This window comes from Galleria mellonella, unplaced genomic scaffold (genome assembly GCF_026898425.1).
Source record: "Galleria mellonella isolate WM207_F2 unplaced genomic scaffold, CSIRO_AGI_GalMel_v1 utg159, whole genome shotgun sequence".
In the NCBI taxonomy this organism is placed as follows: Eukaryota; Metazoa; Arthropoda; class Insecta; order Lepidoptera; family Pyralidae; genus Galleria; species Galleria mellonella.
This window is the reverse complement of record NW_026442004.1, coordinates 2,377,883-2,393,907: the sequence shown is the minus strand read 5'-3', so window position 1 is coordinate 2,393,907 and position 16,025 is coordinate 2,377,883. Positions and strand designations below refer to the sequence as shown.

The window sequence follows — 16,025 nt, the reverse complement described above, 5'->3', positions numbered from 1 at the left end:
TATACACGTTATGATTCTATATCTAAGTCTATAGAAAATTTATATAATTTTCTGTTATTTTATAATAACTGTAGGAGAAATATTGGAATTATTTATATGAGAAATTTCACTTAAATGATATGATAATTATTTAAAGACCTAATTTCTTAGGGATTTAATCATGATGATTTAAACACTAAAACACTTGTTTATCTGAGAAATCCTCTTAGTAAATAGGTTTACTAAGACACTAAAAGGTAGTAGATATAGTATAACTATAGTACAGCTACAAAAATTGTATGGGACTTACTGTCCTTTCTATACAAATATATATTTAATCTATATCTTTCACATTATAATTATGCAATATATTACCTCTACTACTACAACATACACAAATAGAACTTATTGTCCTTCCTATATACCTATATATAATAATTGACCTGGCACTTTAATGTGTAGTTTATCAGTACTTATGACAACAACCAATTAGGACTTATAGTCCTCTCTATAAAGCTACATAATTATTTAATCTGATTATTTCACAATGTGATTAATCAAACCTCTACAAATATTACAAAAGATCTCTATTACTCTCAACACAATAATAGCTTGTTGGACTTAGTGTCCTCAAACTTATAGAAAACCCAACTGGTTATTTCACGAGACGTTGTTAACTTGTGATTAATCAGTGTCTTTTAAAGGACTTATAGTTCCTTTAGATATATCTCTCTGAATAAATAATTGGTTAATTCACAATGTGGTTAATCAACAATAATATTATATATAATTGACTGGACTTATAGTTCATTCAATAGCACTCATTACTTTTAGTAGCTCTCGACCTATGGGTTGGACTACTCGTTCTTAGGCTCCGGCCTAATCAACAGATTTAACTTGAACCTTGAGTATTCTTGGTATTAAGTAAATAATATTAAATTGACAATGCTATGTTATGATATAGCAATTATCAACATTATATGGCTTGGCCAATTCCAGGGTGTGGAAGGTATCCCCTATCACACAAATCTTCATCTCTATCGGACTGTCTTCACAGGTGATCTCTAATGTCACATTATAGGGCCGAAGGGTTATGTCCCAACAAAGTAAGTTCTGGTGTCTGGGTGATCTCGCTTCTTGGTCTGATCTCTTGTGGAGCCGAAGGGAAACCCCCATTGAGTAAGCTCGTAACAGGGTGACGCTGGGAAACAGTTTCGTACTGTTAGTGGGTGATCTCTATGTCGCCATATAGGACTGAAAGGGTCATCGCCCATGAGTAAGCTCTCGTGTCGGAGTGATCCTGGGATTTCAGTTCCGATCCTTTTGCCTCTGGCAAACACCAATTTATACTGGAAGCATCGTGGGGCTGGTGGAGCCACTGTAATGTTGAAGTAAATGTACTTATGTTTGGTTTGGAACTGAGAATACTCATGCCCTTATTACCATCAGAGTGCATTAATAAATAGTAATACCCTTCCCTACCTTTTAGGAGGAAGAGTTATAGATAGTTGGAAAGTCTTCCACTGGTCCGGGCGTGTGAGGGGCCCGACCGCTCCCCCCATTTTTTTTATTATTACAGTTATTCTGTGATTTACTATTAAATTAATATTACTTCCTAGTTACATGAATTATGAGTATAATTAATTAATTATTCTTAATCCTTAAAGACTTATCAATCATCTTCATTATTTAACTCCTATCATATACCAATTAAAGAACCTTTTGGTTATTACACACACAACGGGTCCTACATTACTAGACGATCACACATTTATTTATCTGGCCAGATGATCAAGTGTTCTACTATAAGATCTGTTCAATATTATAAGTTTATTATAAGGGTTTATATGATTCATAGGATGTTTGGGGTATATAAAGCAATATAGGTATGAGGTTATATTGAGGGTGTTAGGCCTTTCTTTAGGGTAGATTTTCATTATATTTTCATAGATTTCATTAGGTAAAGCCTTCGTAGGCTTTTCTTAGGCTTTGTAGGTTTCCCACGTGTAGGTTAGTTAAGAGGGTAATTATTATAAGGGGTGCAAAGGGGGGGGGACCATCACAGAGTTCCTAGAAAAGCCGATATTCCCGAAAGAAGAATTTTATAAAACACTTGTTGAGGATGTCAACTTCTCTGAAGACTCGAAACCAAAAAAGTTCACCGAAATTAGACAGAAATTGCACTTGTCAATAATTAAAGATTGTGTCCCTAAAAAAAAACGATTTTAATTGTGTCCAGATCAAGTATTTTGATCTAAAAATTTAACTAGTGAACTTAAAATTTCTATAAATTCATTCAATCTGTAAGTACATATATCTTTTAAGATAAAAAAAAAAGAATTTTCCAAATTGTTTTTTTCGTTTCGTTCGTTCGTTTAATTTGTTTACAGCTGATGGAAGTTATGAAGTAACAAGCATATATATATAATTATTTTCTAAGTAAATGGTTATACCTAAACTAATCTAATTTTTAAAAATTATATCATCTATAGAAAACTATAGTACCTACTGGCATATCTTGGCGTAGTACCATTGAAGGATAACAAGTGAGATTAAAGCCGATCATGATGAATTCATTAAAAACTTACCACGATCGTATCCAGGGGGAATGAAAGTCAAATTCTTATGGTATATTGTTAGTAATGGGCCTATTAAATCTCATTACTAACAATCTCTTTCCCCTCAATAACATGGGCTGTTGTTAATTTATAAAAAATACCGTGTGAAGCCGGGGCGGGATGCTAGTTTGAAATAAAATGCAAATACGTACTGGTGACCATGGCCTGGAACGTAGAATGCGCGCGGCTGAATGAATTCGATACCGGCGTTGTCACATGCAAACCGCGCCATATTGCTTTTTCTGATCTCATGTAATTGAGCTGCAAATATTTAAAAACGTCAATTCCATTGTTGAACAGCGATCAACGGACCGAATGGTTATTCGAATTCCATCGCATTTGAATTCCCACCACATACAGGTGTAATATTACATCACACCTGCTCGGAAAACATTTACTCTTATTCCAAAACAGGAAGAAAGCATTATTTTAAAATAGCCGGAGAAAAGATATATTAAAATCTATTATAAATATGTTATAAAGAGAAGATGAAAACTTGTATAAAGATGTTTCATTACACAATTTTTATTTAATTTCTTATATTCTGTACTGTAACGTAGCCTATTTAGTTCAGATTTATTATTTAATAAATTACGCGTCAAAATGAATATTCAATACATAAAAGAAAAAAGTTTTAATTCCAACTTTCACTCTGTGAAAATTGTACTGTACAGTGGAATCGTATATTTTTATATTTACAACGTCAAAATATCAAGTAAATACGTGAAGATTTGCGAAATTTGAACAGCAATTTTCACGGTAAAAAAATTGAATCTCGATTTGTTAGAAAATATTATTAAGACGTAATATTATTCATTATCTATTTCAATACACATTTTTATGTAAATACATTTATTCATTCAATATAATCAATTAATTAAACAGTCTTAAGTAATATTAAACTGCTTAATGGTCGATTGAATTGAAGCAGTCATGTAAGAAATATTTATAAATTATCATAAAACGTAGACACGTAAACGAAAACGTAGAAATAAGTTTTTGGAATTTATTTTGATTTTTTTTTGTTATTTCACCAAATTAATGATTATTTGTCTATAATTTATTATTTCTTTTTATTTATTTAATTAGTTAAAACTTTGCTAAGATCCTGAGATAGATAGATAGAGACTCTTTATTGTTTCCTTCAAAGATTACAATAGTAAACTTATAATAATTATAAACAATTACAATTACTGATTATCTGAGTGCTATTGAGAGCTTCATCATCTTACTTTAGTCATAGTCAAGTGTTTCATCATGTAGTCTTTTGACTCTCATTAAATAAATATTAATATTTACAACTAGTTTTTTACCCACTGCTTCGTACGCGTGGATTTCAGAAGTACGAGTAAATCAATGAAATGTATTACATCTAGATAGTGTATCTAGACAAAATATACACCAGTTTTTAAGTTAGATATTAGGTATACATTCATTCATATATGCAAGAAAATCGCGTTCAATTTGATGCAGTTGTTTTTGCGTAATGCCACAGCAAATAAACAGATAGACAGACAAAGACAAAAATCTTAATTATATTGTTTTGGTTACTTTTGCACTTATTAAGATTCTATTATATTCTTAAAATTTTTCTTAAATATCTTTCTACATATGTACATATATCATCTAGTTATAATTTTGATATATTAGTAAGATAGGTCTGGACTAATAATATGTTTCGAAAAATATATTATTTACAAATAGATAGATTTCACATATAAATTAGTAAGGTAATAGAAATATTACATATACTTACACAATGAAAAGCTGTGGAATTGGTCACCTCTTTCAAACCAAAATCGGTCGGCGAATCTGAATATTTGAAGTTGCTTTGCCATAATGCAGTATAGAGTTGGTCCTATATGGGCTTCTTGGACAAAGTTTTCGCTTACAATTCCAACGAACAAATCTACATCATCTACATTGTTGTAAAGTGTCTTCAGAGTTTCCATTTTCTATGAAGTTAAATAATATGATGTTCATAGGTACGTACGCAACTCACATTCACGTTTACTTTTTAAATAGTTTAAAAATAGTATGACTAATATCGTGTAAAATAATTAAATGGAAATCATTTTATTAAGAAAACAAGTAAAATAAAAAAAGAAGTTAAGATAAAACAAGTGAAAAATATACCTCAATATTCATAGCGTCTAAAAAGTCTTCAAATTTTTTAGCCGGTGTCATACCACATAACTGTCTGTATTTATTATATGGTGGTACACTCATATCTCTGCCCCTTTGTATATCCTCGGCCATGAGATCATGCGCTTTTTCTATTTTACTATAGAAATTCTCTGAAATCTTCAAAGAAAAGAAAAAATGCAGTCATAAAACTTTCGTCCATTAACATTTTGTACAAGTCAGTTTTAAAAATGAAGTTTTTAAAATGTTCCAAAGTTTTCTTAATTACCAAGTTGGACTCGGGCGATTTTCTCAACATTCAGATATACTTCTAGATATTCTACATACGGACTTTGTTTTAACTTTTCACTTTCAACTTAACCTGTTATGGAGACTAAGAGGACTCTGTCAAACTGGATAGCTGATTAGAAAAACCTGATACCAAAACACTGTCTTTGCAAATGTTAAAAATCAACATAATATTTCATGTTATTTTTTCTCTTTAAATTATACTAGTGGTCCGTCCCGCCTTCGCACGGGTGGACATTTTTACAACATATTAAAAAGTGGTTATTGTGACATAACGATAATAGTTGGACATATAGTATCAGGTTATGGAATGAGCTCCCTGCCGAGGTTTTCCCGAGAGACTACAGCATGGGGTTCTTCAAAAGGGGGGTAAAGAGGTTTCTTCAGGGTCAGCAACGCACTCGTAATACCTCTGGTATTGCAGGCGTTCATAGGCTACGGTAACCGCTTACCATCAGGTGGGCCGTATGCTTGTTTGCCACATCAGTGGTATAAAAAAAAATATAGTATCGCGAAGTTTTTTGTAGTTATTGATATTTTCTTCAATATTGTAGAACATACTTTTGTTCTATCACCAATAGTTTCCGCAGCGTACGCAACGCACACTAAAATTTTAGTAACGCAACGCAGCGTTACTAAAGTTTTAGTAAGAATCCCTTATTCCTTATCTTTACAAAGTCTCCTCCTATAAGGGGAGTTTTGCCCGTAGTTACCACGCTTGGCAAGCGGATTGGCCACAGCAGTTAGGTTTTGGTGATGTTCTAAGAGGGACGCTGTTGCCTATACCTCGATCATTAAGTTTTCTTAGCCGCCTCTTATGACATTCATGGGAACGAAAGGGGTGACTTATTCTACGCAGAGACTACAAGGCGTAGAAAGATATTTATTTCATAGTGTAGATGTATTCAGCTACGTTTATTATACATAATATATATTTTTTTACATACCTCAGGATCAATAATATCGTCAATTTTCCCAGCGTTTTGAAAGAACGTACCACGGTTGACTTCTTTAAAAATCTTATCATTTTGTATTGAATCATAACTAAATAATGTATCACTTAAGGTCAAATCTCCAACAAAATGCAGATTTTCGTCATATTTTCTAAAAGTAAAATGCGGTCATATTATTTAGTAGCGTAGTAATATAAATGTCAAATAAACTTATTTTGCGTTGCATGATTTATGATTTATTAGGGATGAGAATTATAGTTTGTCGTTGATGAATGTAAAAATATATATGTATACATATATATTCTTTGGAAACCTTCAATATAGGGGCATAATTTAATATTATTACTATGACTTAGATACATGACAATGAGTCTTTTTTTTATTGGATGATAATGGAATGGTAACCTCGCCTGCGCTATCGGTATACGCTAGCGGGGTATCAGTGTTTGATGATAAATGAGGATGAAAAAGGTCAGTTGGTCCATAGTGACGAATTCATACAGAATAAACCAAGATGGTTTCCAGGGGGAACCGTGTGGTGGTCGACCTGATAATGTGTATTGCTAGCAATAAGGCTGATTCGATCCCTATTACTATCAATCATTTTTCCTCCGACAATGAATGGTTAGACGACAATATTTCAGCCTCTAGAACAGAGGCATAATTTTCATCTGCTTGAATATCAGCTAGTCTGCGAGTTGCAACCCGGAGTAACTAAGTGGAACTGGAAAGAAAGGGTTTGATAGTAATGGAGTAACTGCCTAATTGCTGGCAATATACATATCCTATTAGAAACTATTCGCGGTTCTCTCTGTAAACCATCGTGGTTAATTTATTATTGAATTCGTCACAATGGTCTAACCGGTCTGCTTCATCCTGACCTATCACCAATCACCCGCTAGAGTATATCGATGGCGCAGGAATTATAGATATTTTATTCAAATCAGTCAAAAAAAAGCGCATTAAAGTAAATACTTATACAAGCTTTTACTTAATTTGCCACGTTAATTTCTCTTTCAAATCAGTTTACTACTTACTTGATACGGCCATCCCAAAAAGTGTGGAAAAATCTCATTGCAAGTTCGTATTCGGCGTATACCAATGGGACCGCATCTTCGTCGTATGCAGTCACGTATTCAATGTGTTTCGATATTAGACCATGATTTATCATATTTCTGTATCCTGTATTCGAAAATGTACAAAATGTAAACATTTATTATTCATAGTTTTCAGAGAAATATTGAATTCAATATACGTAATGTAAAGAAGAACTGCTCCTTTGAAAAGATGATAAATTTTCATAAATAAATTTTCATTTTAATTAATGAAATACTATAGATTATACTATGATAGACTATATAAATAAAATTAATTAAGTCATTTGAGAAAGGGTACTTTTTTAATCGTAATAATGGAAATAAAGATTTTAGGAAAAAAAGTGGAAATTAAACAGAGCAACGTCTGTCAGCAGGCTAATTATAAACTTTTAAAAACCTGACAGGTTTAGGTTATGAGACTACAAACTGGCCTGTTTTGCTTGCCCAATTTACAGGGAAGCTTAATTTAATCTCTTCAACTTTTAGGTTTTAAACACTCATAATAGCCCCTCAGAGAATCTATTAACCTATTTTACTATATTTTTTTTTATTTTTGCATGCCCTATGCAAAAGGTAACACTGAAATCTACCATTATTGGTGTTATTTATGCTTATATATTACTACTTTTGCATCGAGTAAGCAGTCAGCTTTCTCTTGCAATAAATAAATTAAGGACTTGTGTACATATACAAATGTATAAATTGTGTACATATATAAATGTGTGTATAAATACAGATATATAATTCATATACCCATAAGTTCCGGTAGGAGTTCGTACATAAACATATTAGCCGCTGTTGCAATATTGATCATTCTTGCCACCTTGAACAAACGATCGTCTTTCCAACATGGGTTAATTTTGTGGAGTGCTTTGGCCAATCTGTTGTGCTCCCTTATAAAGAAAAGGCTGAAAGTTGTCGTTCTGAGGTCAAACTTGGCTATTTCTGGATATCCTAAAAAAGTAATAAATATTTCAATTATTATAGAGAACAGTTATAAAAGTGGTTTTTGATCTGGTCCGAATTTGCATAGAATCGAACAAAAGATGCAGTCGAATTTAAACTCATTTCTATTTAGAATTTCATTTTTTATAGAAATTAAAATCATAAATAATATTAATATTTATATAATTTAAGTACAAATAATTACAACATTAAAAAAATATGCAAAAAGTTAAGTAATATCATAGTAAGTAAATAAAAATCGCAAGATACTTAAATTTTCTAAAAAAATATGGTATAAAAAATTTAGTAAATTATTTTTTTATATTGGGTTGTATTCAGGTTATTTTGACAAAATCTTAATTCGGCATTACACACTGTCTTTTCATATATGCTATCAGATTGCATAAAATACAATACACATAAACATTGTATTTGAGAAAGGTTCAGCTCATTGAATAATTCCAATTTACAAAGCAAGGTATCTTAAATTGAAGTGTTTGGATAAGGACCCTAATAGTACAATTTTGGGCCCAAATTCAGTCCAAATGTGTTTATGTTGATTTCTACTTTACTTCTCGATATATTTCAATTCAAGTCCACTAGAATACAAAAAGATAAAGACAATGAAAGTATCTTAGTAGATCGTTTATTCATGGACAGAAGTTTACACAATCATTACACCATTCCGGCATGATTGTGTTGAGAATAACCGTGTCGTGATAAAGTTTTCCATTTTCTTCGGAAAGAATTACCATAGATTCTATTTTCACGCTTTATCAATTATTCATATATTCGAATAGAAAGTGTTTTGTTTCAACGATCGACTCAGCGTTTGTGGGCAATTTGTTACTGTAAAAACAAGAGATAATAATGTCCAGAAAAGGACATGGGCTGGCAATTTGATCTTTTACTTTATTTTAAGGGAAGATGAGGTCTGATATTTTCGTGTGAATTTAATTCAGTAAAGATATAGGCTTCCAATTGGGAGGCCTATGTTTAACAGTAGACAGATAGAGGTAGATACAACATTGTGTCTATAATATTATATACAAAAAATAAAAATTGTAATAATAAAAATATTTTCTACCTGTTGCTGTATATTTTTATGATAGTTTACTTGTTTTGCATGTGTTTTCATATTTTTTTATACTTAATATATTAATAGCTGTTATTAGTTATTAAGAGATATAAATTTTATTTAATCTGATAAACTGAAACAAATCTTATATCTAAAAGCTAGATTTGCTAACAAAATGTGTTTTACACGGCAACTTTCAAAAACATGTATTAAAACAATAAAAAAAAATGCTTTTTAATATCTCTTATAACTTTTTAAATGATACTTAATAGGTTTTATCTTTTCGTACTCTCTGAATGAATGAGAATAAAATTAGGTACACAATTATTACATGTTAATTTCAAGCCCCTATCTCACTTAGTTTCATATCTTTAGTCATTGTTCTCTGGGACGACATATTGTTTGAATGAGGTTATTTTAAATTATTTACATATTTGATATTATTTTTATATATTAATTAAATTAATGTTTTACTTATTAAAACTCGAATCTTACTTACCGAATTTATAACAAATCGTTTCATTTTCATGATATTTAACACATAAATCTTCAGTCTTGTTATTAGGGTTTGCTATTTTCTCTTCACGGAGTGATCCATTTTTAAATTCCCTGATAGTACTAAGAGCTTTTTCATCCACTCCATATATAGTTGATAGATCTATTGTTGGTGTTTGGTAATTGATCTAAAAATTTATTTATTGGTTTATTTATGTATAATAGGTACTTAATATAATATATATGCTTCTTGCTTTTAAATCATGCATATTTTTATTTGCACCGTCAAATTGCACCAAGCTATACCAATTTATAATTACAATACATAAACACGAATAAAAAGATGAATATTTTAAAAGAATGCTATTTTTTTTCAAAACTAGATTATTTTATTTTTTATTAAAAATAATTAAAAATATAATAATTATTTATTACGCAACTTTTAAGAATATTTGTCTTTAAATTTTTTTTGTGTTATAAAACGTACAATTTAAGCGGTACTTACCTGTTCTGGATGTTTTATTTGAGGTGTACATCCTATATCTTTGAAAGTTTCGGCACGAGAGAAGTTTAGGCACCGTATATTTGTTACCTTCAGATAGGGATCGTCATCGGGGACTTCTATGGGAGCACATCGGGGATCTGTTGCTTGTGTGTTGCAACAGTCAGATACATGTTTCAGATAGTTGACTGAAATAATAACATATTTTATAAACACTTTAACATTGTTGTTCCAAAATGTATTAAATAAAATAACATTGTGTTTGTTATACAACTTTTACCGAAATTCCACTTGATGGATGCTATACATCGCTGTGAAATTGTTTTAATAAACTATGATAAAAAGTTATTTAGACATAAAGTGAAATGTTCTAACTGATCAAATAAAGCTGAAATGAATTGAATGAGATTTTGAAGAAAGATTTCTTGCAACGTAACGTATTTTTCTGCATAGATATTCAGATAATAGTGACTATTTGGAGAAGCGTTATAAGTGTCATTTTTTAAGATTCTGTAACGCGAGTCTATTTATATGAAATCTGAAGTAACTCACTTATGCTGTGGCTAATATTGCTAATTCTTTTAATTTCATAATTCAAATTTGGTATTTCGGAACTTATATTTACAGTTTTTTTTTTAATATCGCCAGAGACAGGAACAAATGAAGTAGCTATAATATATTATTCGTGAGGTACTATTTATTGAAGATTATAATCCTCGACTATGAATATATCGAGGAATGAAGAAGAAAGATCTCGTATTCTAAAAACCTTAGAATATATAGATAGAATGAGCATCGAGCCTCGAAAACGGGTCAACGTTTTATAAGAATTGTCAAATAAGCTGAAATGATTTCAATTATGTGTATCATTTATATATATATATATATATATATATATATATATATATATATATATATATATATATATATATAGGTATTTATACATTAAAAAGATATAGATATACAAAAATAAATATAGAAGTTATAAAGGAATCACTCAAAATTTATTACGCAAAATTATATAAAAAAGTTGACCTGTTTTTCTCGAAGCTTGATCTATATCTATGGAGACATTATTTATATATTCTAAATTTAAAACATAGTGATAGTTACTATTTAAGGGTATCATATCAACTTATCCATTATTTTTTTATTTACAATCTTAACAATAAGTATGACTTACTTATAAAAAATAGAAAAAAAAATATTTGTATAAAATAAACGTATAAAAATATTTTTTTACATGATATATTCAGTGTGCTGACATCTCTATTGATGAATTCCAAGAAATGAACTGCAGCTACGTTTAAGATAGGATCATTCACCCGTCCTTTTGACAGTAATGTTGTCCTGATCTTGCGGGCCGACGGCAATGGTTTTCCATTAATGTCTTTGCGAATTGTATTATCTGCAAAAAGCACTTGATTATAAAAAATTACAAGTTATCAAAATAATTATATACTTTTTTATTAGATAGAATAGAATATCTAATTAATTTTTTTATATAATAGATAGTATAAAAAAATTTAATTTACGCTGAGTTAAAAGTTTTATGAATTCAACTGTTGGCACAGACTCATTCCTTTTATATTTTGTCGTTGTTGTTTTTTTCTCGGGTGTGATTTATCGTACATATTACCTATCTATTGTACATATTAACACCCTTGTTTGAGAGGTGGTTAAATAATTATTATATATAGATCAAGTTAAGTTATTGTGATTAATAGAAATGTAAATATACTATGTTCAACTTACTGGCAGTATAGTCTGGTTTAAAAAGCCTCAGATAAGGCCCTCGAGCAGATCCTGTTGACGGATATTTATAGTTGTTACAGGTACCATCAATCCGACTGCCTTCATGAGGTGTACAGGATTTTATATTTATTGAACATACCCTGTGAAAATTATTTTTACTCATTATAGTATTAACTATTACATTTTGCATAAACCGCGCGGTCATAACCGATTTTGTGAAAGGATCAAACATTATTTTCATATTTCGACTTAAGCTCCTTAGGGGATTTCGTTCAATTTTGTATACTCGTGATAGTGCTGTGTCATAGGGTATTGGATTATCGTTCCCTGTCTGTTATACTACGCAGCAAAATCTAAATTATTATCATATTTTATAGGTAAAACTGAATATTTTTATTAAAGAAATATATATATATATATATATATATATATATATATATATATTATTTCTTTATTATCTGATATTATTTTAGTATCTTTTATTATTATATTCTTCTATAGGGTATACAAGCCTCCTCATATTAACTAAGTGCGTCATATTAGTAATTAGTATGTGATACTAAAGATTTTTGTTCTATTTTGACTCAACATATTTCATTGCGAAAAAGTCGAGTTTACCTTTTAAAAACACTAATGAGTTCATTTATCACTTTATATTGCATTAACTTTTATCCGAGATTTTGTCCGCATAATCAGGATATGTTGATTGATCGGGTCAAAAGTATATGGCGTATTTTATTTTCTATTCCAAATATTATTTGTATATCTAATTTCATGACTATTGATTGCTCTATTAAGCTATCAAGAGGGAATAATTAAACTTATTTCAATATTTATAAAATTAGTAAAAATTTCTACGAATTTCATAAGAACATATAAAACATAAATTTCTTTATACTCAGAAATAAGAGAGAGAAAAATCCAGAATGAAAAGATTAAATACTACAAAAATATTCCATATAAATGGGCCTGCAATAGAGAGGTATTTATTGAATTTATTGAACATCATCTCTTTTTAATTGAATGATGTGCATTAATTCCTTTCCTCGAGCTCCCTCTGCTTAATTGCTAGATAAGGAAAAAAGGTGGATTATATAATTATAGACAATGCTATTAATTAATTAACAATTTATTATTTAACACCTTAGTCCTCAGAAATGGCAACGCATGGGAAGTATCATGTGCGAAACGGTATACTCTGCTATGTTAATGGTACTGCTCATGTCTATAGGCGACGGTTACCACTATCCATCAGGTGGGTCGTCAGCTTGTTTGCCATTCTAAGTTACATAAAAAAAATAGATAATGTTAATAGTAAACGCGGTTTTATAATATAAAATACTTAGTTGTATGTTAGTCCAGTAGATGATATGTCTGCATATAAAATTCTATTCATATTTTTTCCAACAATTTAAGAGTAAATAGTAATAAATAACTACAATCATTCATATTGATATTATTATTAAAGATTTGAGAAATAATATAATATCTAGAGTTAATAGACGACTCATAGAAGTTTAATAACTAGAGTATTAACTTTTAAATTTCTTATTAATATCAAAACAATTATGACAGATTAAATATTAGATATTCGCCACAAAAATAACTGCGCACCTACTTATTTATTATAAGTACAAAGACATTTTACGTATAAAAGCAGAACTTACTCGGTAAGACTCGTCGACTGAAATTCTTTTGCCTTTTTGTTATCTTCGATTTTTTTCCCGCTGTATCTATCGAAAAGTCCCGCCTCAACTCTTAGCAACAAAGAGGCAAGAATAAAAAAAACTAAATACATTTTACTTTTCTAATATCAATTGAGTACTACTCCCTATCTATTCAAGTAATAAATGAATATAGATAGAATATACGAAGGTGAAAATTACGTTCTGCTACAATTGGTTTCCTTCGAATTAACAAATATTTCGGAAATGGAAAAAAAAAAAATTGTATTTTTATTAGCTTCATATTTTCACAATGTTTGATTACAACCGACATTTTATGTAACGGTCCATTAAGTAATTGTATGTACTTCTTTTCTACGAATGAATATCAAGGTTTTTAATAAGGTTTAATAATTTATTGTATGTTTTTGATACATATATATTGGGTGGGAGAACATGGCACACACGTTTCAAAGGCCTCACGTGTCATTTAGACATGCTAGTTTCAGAGAGTCTTGACTTTTCCAGCACATAGTCTAATCCACTCATCATATTCAACTGGTAACTATATAATGTTAGATAGAAATATAACTGTCTTGTTTTTGGTAATTCACCAACCGGTCTTTTTGAAGTTTTGTATTTTTAAGTGTTTTTTTTATATTCGATTTTCCACAATTCTTTTTTAGTACTTCTTTTTTTTAGAGGCGCTAATTTTTAGTAATGTGGACTACTAGTCCCATTGCTAGGGTATGGGTATAGGGTCAGGTCGACCTCCACGTGGTCTCCCTTGAAAATCACTGTGCTGAATTCCAGGCGTATTTATTACGGTGGGCCAATACCTGCCTTCTTATTCCCATTTATTATCCCTCACTGATGTCCCGTTAATCGTATACCGTTAGCGCAGGCAATGGTAACCCCCATTACATTTTCATCCATTAAATGAAAAAATGCCCTATATTCTATATCAGTATACATATTCTGAAAATAAAAAAAAACAAATAAAATGAATTATTAGATGCTGTAATGGGCAGAGGCGGAGTGACCCAAGTGAATTTATGTAAAGGATGCTTATTTCACACGCAATAAAGATGTCAATTACTGAGCAACTTTAAAATGGGTAAAGTTTTATTTATATTGTGAAGATGTCAGGGTCTCGACCGCTCAGTTTTCCTCGAAAAAAAAAAACTTTTAATGAGTTTCTTTTACTTTCTAAGCAGGTACTCCCGGAGGGTAATGAGAGGACGTCATCAGTAGATATAAATATCCACGTAAATTAGTTGATGTCAAATAGAGCTGAATTAAGTGTAATGTATTAGGCTTTATAAAAAAATGCTTGCCAACTGTTACTAATGTTATAAATTTAAAATGGAGTATGTTTGTCATGTTTCTTGACATTTTAACTACTTAACCTTATTGTCTTGAAATTTGTTATATATGCGAAAATAATAAATAGCCTCAAGAAATCCCGAACATGCTTAAACAGAGCATACACCATTTTCCGTTCTTAGATGTATGATTATAAATCTAAAGATTACAATTACACAATAAGAAGATTTTTCCAAAAAAATATTTATCAGTTACATATTTTTTTTGTGGGTATAGATTAATTATTAATTTGATAATAGAAAGCATCCGTTTTCCTTTTCCTTCGGCACATTTCTTTGATGTTGAATAAATTGTGAATTAAATTTTAATTCTGATTCCATTCCCTATTATATTTCGGTTCGTTATATTACGTAGATACTTATAAAATAAATTAGATGTGTACACTGTCGTCAAATCCGAAATAAGGAAATAAGATCATCGTAACGTCTATAATCTTCTTTTCTCTCTTTGAAATTAAATTCATGTTATGCTAGCTCAGCGTTCTAATTAAAAATATTTCGAATATTTTTTTAAATCCACAATAAATGAGAAATCTGAGAGTGTGTGTGAGAGAGAGGGAGAGAGAGAAAATTGTGTCTAACATTTTATTATGTTTGACGGTATCACTATCATCATCATCACTATCACCATCACTTCACTATCACTACATAGTATAAAACAAAGCCTGCTGTCACTGTCTGTCCGTCCCTATGATTGCTTAAATCTTTAAAACTACGCAACGGATTTTGAAGCGGTTTCTTTAATTAGATAGAGTGATTTAAGAGGATGGTTTATATGTATAATAATAGTTTCTAATGTGATATCGTATTTTTTTATACCACTGAGGTGGCATACAAGCATACGGTTCATCAGATGGTAAGTGGTTACCGTATCCTGTGAACGCCTGCAATACCAGAGGTATTACGCACGCGTTGCCGACATTTGAGGCAGTCAAAGATTACGGCCTTTTATGTTCCATTTATATCTCCTATGTTGATATTCGCAAAGGGAATCAAAACCTATAGAGTACTTCTCGTTGATCTAGAATCATGAAATTTGGCAAGAAGCAATGTCTCCGAGCACAAGTAAAGGAAAACATCCGAAAACCACAAATTTGTAGTTATTTCACAAAAAAAAATAT

At 30.4% G+C, this 16,025-nt stretch overlaps 1 protein-coding gene across 1 annotated transcript in view; it reads right to left on the bottom strand.

Moving 5' to 3' along the window:
* LOC113519045 (peroxidase-like) overlaps positions 1–13,653 on the bottom strand; it is a 94,550-nt gene extending 80,897 nt beyond the window's left edge. Inside the window, exons 1-11 of the mRNA XM_052892549.1 lie at positions 13,523–13,653; positions 11,856–11,995; positions 11,344–11,508; positions 10,104–10,288; positions 9,603–9,786; positions 7,834–8,034; positions 7,021–7,165; positions 5,978–6,134; positions 4,734–4,901; positions 4,354–4,552; positions 2,746–2,858 (exon numbers count right to left, since the gene is read on the bottom strand). Coding sequence (XP_052748509.1) covers positions 2,746–2,858; positions 4,354–4,552; positions 4,734–4,901; positions 5,978–6,134; positions 7,021–7,165; positions 7,834–8,034; positions 9,603–9,786; positions 10,104–10,288; positions 11,344–11,508; positions 11,856–11,995; positions 13,523–13,653 — 1,788 coding nt within the window. The remainder of the gene's footprint in view (positions 1–2,745; positions 2,859–4,353; positions 4,553–4,733; positions 4,902–5,977; positions 6,135–7,020; positions 7,166–7,833; positions 8,035–9,602; positions 9,787–10,103; positions 10,289–11,343; positions 11,509–11,855; positions 11,996–13,522) is intronic.
* Positions 13,654–16,025: the final 2,372 nt, after the last annotated feature.